At 41.1% G+C, this 8,365-nt stretch overlaps 1 protein-coding gene across 1 annotated transcript in view; it reads left to right on the top strand.

Moving 5' to 3' along the window:
- The first annotated feature begins 621 nt into the window (after positions 1 to 621).
- LOC311134609 (myelin regulatory factor-like) overlaps positions 622 to 8,365 on the top strand; it is a 56,211-nt gene continuing 48,467 nt past the window's right edge. Inside the window, exon 1 of the mRNA XM_084168344.1 lies at positions 622 to 1,173. Coding sequence (XP_084024470.1) covers positions 1,113 to 1,173 — 61 coding nt within the window. The 5' untranslated portion in view covers positions 622 to 1,112. The remainder of the gene's footprint in view (positions 1,174 to 8,365) is intronic.

Genomic DNA, 8,365 nt, shown 5'->3' with positions numbered 1-8,365 from the left:
ATATCAAGTTTGTTGTAACTAATATAATAGCTAGCATTTAACGTGCCCTACTTTTACACACCAAATGACGTGTATTTAGTTGACAGTAGGCTACTATAGTTTAGCTACTTACGTCATCACAATGTAGGAATCACATCCCTCACCCAGGGAGGATTTAACACACCTGTCTCATCTCCTCTCCTTCCAGTCCAACACACACACACACACACACACACACACTCATTGCGGTCAAAAAAAAATCAACGTGATGAAGTTGAATCAACGTGGGAAACGAATTGGATTTGCAAAAACCAATCAACATAAAGGCATTTCGCCTTTTTTGTCACCCAACTTTTAACATAAATCCAATGACATAGTGAAATATTTTGTTGATTTCACCTTACTTGACAACTAAATCAAATGAAAATCAAAACTAGACGTTGAACTGACGTCTGTGCCCAGTGGGCTGGCTCTGTGGCCCGGTAGGTCATCCAGAGAGGGCAAGAGACGACAGAGCGGAGGGCAGCTACAGGGAGCAGAGGACATCTACACGGAGCGGAGGAAGTCAAGTGCTGGATATTAACTATCGGACAAGTTTCTCCCAAGACTCCAACTTCGGTATCTATCGCTGCAATCAATGGGACAACGACATTTATAAAAGAAGAATCGAACAAAATCGAAGAATTGCTCTGGGATAATATCTAATGATGGATAGTTTTCCCAGCGCGGAATTCGCGTTGTGCGACTTCCCTGTGGCTATTTCTAATTGGGGCCACCACTGAGTGAAGTGTAATGCTACCTGTTCTCTCTTATGCGGATAGTTGTTGTGTTTAAAAACGCTATTTTTGGAAGCATTGACGCGTTTATCGAATATGAACCTATTTTATAGAGGACTGGAATAAAGGGAACGAAAAATAAGCGTGTCAGGTGTTGACTGTTGCAACCGGAGAGGAATCTCTCTCTTCTCGCCAAAGACTGGATGTATGTGAGAAAATAATTCCACATTTGGACTTGGCAAAAAGTTGGCAAAAAAGCAGAGACATTTGGACACGCCGCTGGTCCGGACTGCGGGATGTATCTGTGAGCTGACCCGATATATAACGGCAACTGTTTCGGCCGTACTTTGGACGTTCATGGAGCTTATTAGCGGGAACGTGGTTGATGAAACCGAAGCGTTACAGAGATTTTTTGAGGGTAAGAACAATAAATATTTATTTATAATATAGGCTATGTCTATGGGTTTGTGTTTAATTTAAATGTGTTTTTGGAAACGAAATAAGTTCCCGGGTTGCACCTGAATGAATCCCTTGTTACCTGAAAGCACTCACCTGGTTTGGAATATTCTTATAAAAGGAAAACATTTGGGAGATGGTTGTTCTTCTCATTCGTTCTTAAATATGTTCTCCCAATGTTATATATCATATAGCCAAGGTTAATTATAATGCTTTATACTGTATATACACTTGTAGCTATGGTTAGTGAGGTGTGTATGTACTATAATGTAGTTACTTTATGTTCAGCAGTGATAATAATGATATCATGGATGACTTTCACTTGACTTGACTTTATTGAATTACATTTTACCGGGACAATGCACATGAATCAACATTAAACGTGCCGGTTTTAGCCAGCTGGATAATCTTCATCTGTGGTCCCTGGGCAGGTTATTAACAGAGCTGATAGTTTAGACATGAAGAAGAGACTGAGTATTGATGGTAGACTAGGTGAGGATGTTCTTGGGACCTTTGGCCCTTGATTTGGCCCCTAGGCTATAGAAAAAGGCTTTTGAATATGTATTTGATTTGGCCCATAGGCTATAGAAAAGGGCTTTTAAAGATGTCTTTGATTTGGCCCCTAGGCTATAGAAAAAGGCTCTTGAAGATGTCTTTGATTTGGCCCCTAGGCTATAGAAAAAGGCTTTTGAAGATGTCTTTGATTTGGCCCCTAGGCTATAGAAAAAGGCTCTTGAAGATGTCTTTGATTTGGCCCCTAGGCTATAGAAAAAGGCTCTTGAAGATGAATTATTTGGCGTCCCACAAATAACTTAGAAATACAAAGATAAAACAAAAACAAGAAAGAAGTGTTGGGTCTCAAATGTTAATTTAACTAGAAATTATGATTATTTTGTCATCTTACCTATAAAAGGCTGTGGAACTAGTTACACACACAGTTATTTTAAAATACAATGTTTTCAACTGATATATTTGACACATGTTGACATACATGACTACATAGTGCATGTTCATTTATACAGTCATTATTATTCAACATGTCCTCACCTGGGATTTGAACTCACAATCTCTGCGTTCACAGCATTTCTATATTCTTGTTCTGCTACTATATCTGTGTCAAGGACTGATTTCACCTGTATTGATACACTTTGGACTTCAAAGTAAATCTCAGCTCTGTTAAAAGTAAAACTCAAGAAAAAACGAGTGATTAAGGAGTAACATTAAAACAGAGTAATATTTGTATTTGTATTTATTATGGTCCCCATTAGTTCCTGCCAAGGCAGCAGCTACTCTTCCTGGGGTTTATTATGGATCCCCATTAGTTCCTGCCAAGGCATCAGCTACTCTTCCTGGGGTTTATTAAGGATCCCCATTAGTTCCTGCCAAGGCAGCAGCTACTCTTCCTGGGGTTTATTATGGATCCCCATTAGTTCCTGCCAAGGCATCAGCTACTCTTCCTGGGGTTTATTATGGATCCCCATTAGTTCCTGCCAAGGCAGCAGCTACTCTTCCTGGGGTCCGGCAAAATTAAGGCAGTTATACAATTTAAAAAACATGACAATACATTCACATGTTTCACAACACACTGTGTGCCCTCAGGCTCCTACTCCACCACTACCACATATCTACGATACAAAATCCATGTGTACGTGTGTGTATAGTGTGTATGTTATCGTGTGTGTGTATGCATGTGTCTGTGTCTATGTTTGTGTTGCTTCACAGTCCCCGCTGTTCCATAAGGTGTATTTTTATCTGTTTTTTAAATCTGATTCTACTGCTTGCATCAGTTACCTGATGTGGAATAGAGTTCCATGTAGTCATGGCTCTATGTAGTACTGTGCGCCTCCCATAGTCTGTTCTGGACTTGGGGACTGTGAAGAGACCTCTGGTGGCATGTCTTGTGGGGTATGCATGGGTGTCCGAGCTGTGTGATAGTAGTTTAAACAGACAGCTCGGTGCTTTCAACTTGTCAATACCTCTCACAAATACAAGTAGTGATGAAGTCAATCTCTCCTCCACTTTGAGCCAGGAGAGATTGATTAATGTTTGCTCTCTGTATACATGCAAGGGCCAGCCATGCTGCCCTGTTCTGAGCAAATTGTAAGTCCCTCTTTGTGGCACATGACCACACGCAGTGGTGTAAAGTACTTAAGTAAAAATACTTTAAAGTACTACTTAAGTCGTTTTTTGAGTATCTGTACTTTACTTTACTATTTATATTTTTGACAACTTTTACTTTTACTTCACTACATTCATAAAGAAAATAATGTACTTTTTACTCCATACATTTTCTCTGACACCCAAAAGTACTCGTTACATTTTCAATGCTTAGCTGGACAGAAAATGGTCCAATTCACACCCTTATCAAGAGAACATCTCTGGTCATCTCTACTGCCTCTGATCTGGCGGACTCACTAAACACAAATGCTTTATTTGTAAATGATGTCTGAGTGTTGGAGTGTGCCTCTGGCTATCCATAAATAAATAAATACAAGAGAATTGTGCCATCTGGTTGGCTTAATATAAGGAATAATAAATTATTTATACTTTTACTTTTACTTTGGATATTTTAGCAGTTACATTTACTTTTGATACTTAAGTATATTTAAAACCAAATAGTTTTAGACTTTTACTCAAGTAGTATTTTACTGGGTGACTTTCACTTTTACTTGAGTCATTTTCTATCAAATAAAATAAAATAAAATTTTATTTTGCCACATGCGCCGAATACAACAGGTGTAGACATTACCATGAAATGCTTACTTACAGCCAACAATGCATTTATTTTTTAATAAAAAAGTAAAATAAAACAACAACAACAAAAAAGTGTTGAGAAAGAAATAAAATAACAGTAGGGAGGCTATATACAGGGGGGTACTGGTGCAGAGTCAATGTGCGGGGGCACCGGCTAGTTGAGGTAATATGTACATGTGGGTAGAATTAAAGTGACTATGCATAAATAATTAACAGAGTAGCAGCAGCGTAAAAATATGGGGTGGGGGGGGTAATGCAAATAGTCCGGGTAGCCATGATTAGCTGTTCTGTTCAGGAGTCGTATGGCTTGGGGGTAGAAGCTGTTAAGGAGCCTTTTTGACCTAGACTTGGCGGTCCGGTACCGCTTGCCGTGCGGTAGCAGAGAGAACAGTCTATGACTAGGGTGGCTGGAGTCTTTGACAATTTTGAGGGCCTTCCTCTGACACTGCCTGGTATAGAGGTCCTGGATGGCAGGAAGCTTGGCCCCAGTGATGTACTGGGCCGTACCCTCTGTAGTGCCTTGCGGTCTGAGGCCGAGCAGTTGCCATACCAGGCGGTGATGCAACCAGTCAGGATGCTCTCGATGTTGCAGCTGTATAACTTTTTGAGGATCTGAGGACCCATGCCAAATCTTTTCAGTCTCCTGAAAATATTTTACTAAAGTATGACAATTGAGTACTTCTTTCACCATTGACCACACAACTGAACAGTAGTCCAGGTGCGACAAAACTAGAGCCTGTAGGTCCTGACTTGTTGATAGTGCTGTTAAGAATGTAGAGCGACACTTTATTATGGACAGACTTCTCCCCATCTTAGCTGCTGTTGTATCAATATGTTTTGAACATGACAGTTTACAATCCAGGGTTACTCCAAGCAGTTTAGTCACCTCAACTTGCTCAATTTCCACATTATTTATTACAAGATATAGTTGAGGTTTAGGGTTTAGTGAATGATTTGTCCCAAATACAATGCTTTTAGTTTTTGAAATATTTAGGACTAACTTATTCCTTGCCACCCATTCTGAAACTAACTGCAGCTCTTTGTTAAGTGTTGCAGTCATTTCAGTCGCTGTAGTAGCTGACATGTATAGTGTTGAGTCATCCGCATACATAGACACACTGGCTTTACTCAAAGCCAGTGGCATGTCATTAGTAAAGATTGAAAAAAGTAAGTGGCCTAGACAGCTGCCCTGGGGAATTCCTTGATTCTACCTGGATTATGTTGGAGAGGCTTCCATTAAACACATTTCCCAAAACTTCACTAAGGGTTGGTAACAGGCTGATTGGTCGGCTATTTGAGCCAGTAAAGGGGGCTTTACTATTTTTAGGTAGCGGAATGACTTTTGCTTCCCTCCAAGCCTGGGGGCACACACATTCTAGTAGGTTTAAATTGAAGATATGGCAAATAGGAGTGGCAATATCGTCCGCTATTAACCTCAGTAATTTTCCATCCAAGTTGTCAGAACCCGTTGGCTTGTCATTGTAAAATGTTTTAACTTGGGTCAAACATTTCGGGTAGCCTTCCACAAGCTTCCCACAATAAGTTGGGTGAATTTTGGCCAATTCATCCTGACAGAGCTGGTGTAACTGAGTCAGGTTTGTAGGCCTCCTTGCTCGCACACGCTTTTTCAGTTCTGCCCACAAATTTTCTATAGAATTGAGGTCAGGGCTTTGTGATGGCCACTCCAATACCTTGACTTTGTTGTCCTTAAGCCATTTTGCCACAACTTTGGAAGTATGCTTGGGGTCATTGTCCATTTGGAAGACCCATTTGTGACCAAGCTTTAATTTCCTGACTGATGTCTTGAGATGTTGCTTCAATATATCCACATAAATTTCCTTCCTCATGATGCCATTTATTTTGTGAAGTGCACCAGGCCCTCCTGCAGCAAAGCACCCCCACAGCATGATGCTGCCACCCCGTGCTTCACGGTTGGGATGGTGTTCTTCGGCTTGGAAGCACCCCTTTTTCATCCAAACATAACGATGATCATTATGGCCAAACAGTTCTATTTCTGTTTCATCAGACCAGAGGACAGTAAGATATTTGTCCCCATGTGCAGTTGCAAACCATAGTCTGGCTTTTTTATGGCGGTTTTGGAGCAGTGGCTTCTTCCTTGCTGAGCGGCCTTTCAGGTTGTGTCGATATAGGACTTGTTTTACTGTGGATTTAGATAATTTTGTACCTGTTTCCTCCAGCATCTTCACAAGGTCATTTGCTGTTGTTCTGGGATTGATTTACACTTTTTGCACCAAAGTACATTAATCTCTAGGAGACAGAACGCGCTTCCTTCCTGAGCGGTATGACGGCTGCGTGGTCCCATGGTGTTTATACTTGTGTACTATTGTTTGTACAGATGAACGTGGTACCTTCAGGTGTTTGGAAATTGCTCCCAAGGATGAACCAGACTTGTGGAGGTCTACAATTTTTTTTCTGAGGTCTTGGCTGATTTCTTTTGATTTTCCCATGATGTCAAGCAAAGAGGCACTGAGTTTGAAGGTAGGCCTTGAAATACATCCATAGGTACACCTCCAATTGACTCAAATTATGTCAATTAGCCTATCAGAAGCTTCTAAAGCCATGACATCATTTTCTAGAATTATCCAAGCTGTTTAAAGGCACAGTCAACTTAGTATATGTGAACTTCTGACCCACTGGAATTGTGATACAGTGAATTATAAGTGAAATAATCTGTCTGTAAACAATTGTTGGAAAAATTACATGTCATGCACAAAGTAGATGTCCTAACCGACTTGCCAAAACTATAGTTTGTTAACAAGAAATTTGTGGAGTGGTTGAAAAACAAGTTTTAATGTCTCCAACCTAAGTGTATGTAAACTTCCGACTTCAACTCTATATACAGCAGTAGGAGAGCTAAAAGAAAATACCTAGTTGAAGAATCTTCTTTGAGTCATAAAAGTGCATCGAAATCTAACTGTTCCCTTTCAATTGCATATGCTTTTCATATTTCATCTGTGAGAAACATTCAATGTAACCCTATCCATATAGGCCAATTCCCACTAGTGTAAAGGTTCTGTTGGTTAGGATTAGTGAGACAGATATGTATACACTCAAACTAATGCACAGTGAACATTCCTGGCATAACGTAACCCTGGTGATGGCTGTTAAAACATAAAGCGGTGAGCCCTCACCCTGTCTCCTCCCAGGCCTTTAACCTTCCCTTGTTCCCTGTGCTCCCTCTCTCTCTCTGACTCCATTAGTGTGACAATGAGCAGACAGGGTGAGGGCCGAGGAGGGATGAGGGCCGTGGGGGAGAGGGGGTAAGGAAGGGTGAGGGCCGACGGGAGAGGGGTGAGGGGAGAGAGGTTGAGGAGAGGGGTTGAGATAGCACAGACACAGAGTGAAAAATCTAAAAACAAGACCACCTCTCTCTCTCTCTCTCTCTCTCTCTCTCTCTCTCTCTCTCTCTCTCTGTCTCTCTCTCTCCCCTCTCTCTCTCTATCTCTCTCTCTCTCTCTCTCTCTCTCTCTCTCTCTCTCCCCCTCTCTCTCTCTGTCTCTCTCTCTGTCTCTCTCTCTCTCTCTCTCTCTCTCTCTCTCTCTCTCTCTCTCTCTCTCTCTCTCTCTCTCTCTCTCTCTCTGTCTCTCTCTCTCTCTCTCTCTCTTTCTCTGTCTCTCTCTCTCTCTGTCTCTCTCTCTCTCTCTGTCTCTCTCTCTCTCTCTCTCTCTCTCTCTCTCTTCTCTCTCTCTCTCTCTCTCTCTCTCTCTCGTCTCTCTCTCTCTCTCTGTCTCTCTGTCTCTCTGTCTCTCTCTCTCTCTCTTTCTCTCTTTCTCTCTCTCTACCTCTCTCTCTCTCGACCGCTCTCTCTCTCTCTCTCTCTCTCTCTGTCTCTCTGTCTCTCTGTCTCTCTCTCTCTCTCTCTCTCTCTCTCTCTCTCTCTCTCTCTCTCTCTCTCTCTCTCTCTCTCTCTACCTCTCTCTCTCTCTACCTCTCTCTCTCTCTCTGTCTGTCTCTCTCTCTCTCTCTCTCTCTCTCTCTCTCTCTCTCTCTCTCTCTCTCTCTCAATAAATTCAATTCAATTTCAATTTAAGGGCTTTATTGGCATGGGAAACGTATGTTAACATTGCCAAAGCAGGTGAAGTAGTGAGTAAACAAAAGTGAAATAAACAATAAATATTAACAGTAAACATTACACTCAGAAGTTCCAAAAGAATAAAGACATTTCAAATGTCATATTATGTCTAAATACAGTGTTGTAACAATGTGCAAATAGTTAAAGTACAAATGGGAAAATAAATAAACATAAATATGGGTTGTATTTACAATGGTGTTTGTTCTTCACTGGTTGCCCTTTTCTTGTGGCAACAGGTCACAAATCTTGCTGCTATGATGGCACACTGTGGTTTTTCACCCAGTAGATAAGGGAGTTTATCAAAATT

The sequence above is a fragment of the Coregonus lavaretus genome (genome assembly GCF_964263955.1).
Source record: "Coregonus lavaretus genome assembly, chromosome: 9".
NCBI classification, from domain to species: domain Eukaryota; kingdom Metazoa; phylum Chordata; class Actinopteri; order Salmoniformes; family Salmonidae; genus Coregonus; species Coregonus lavaretus.
This window is presented reverse-complemented; position numbering and strand designations above follow the sequence as displayed.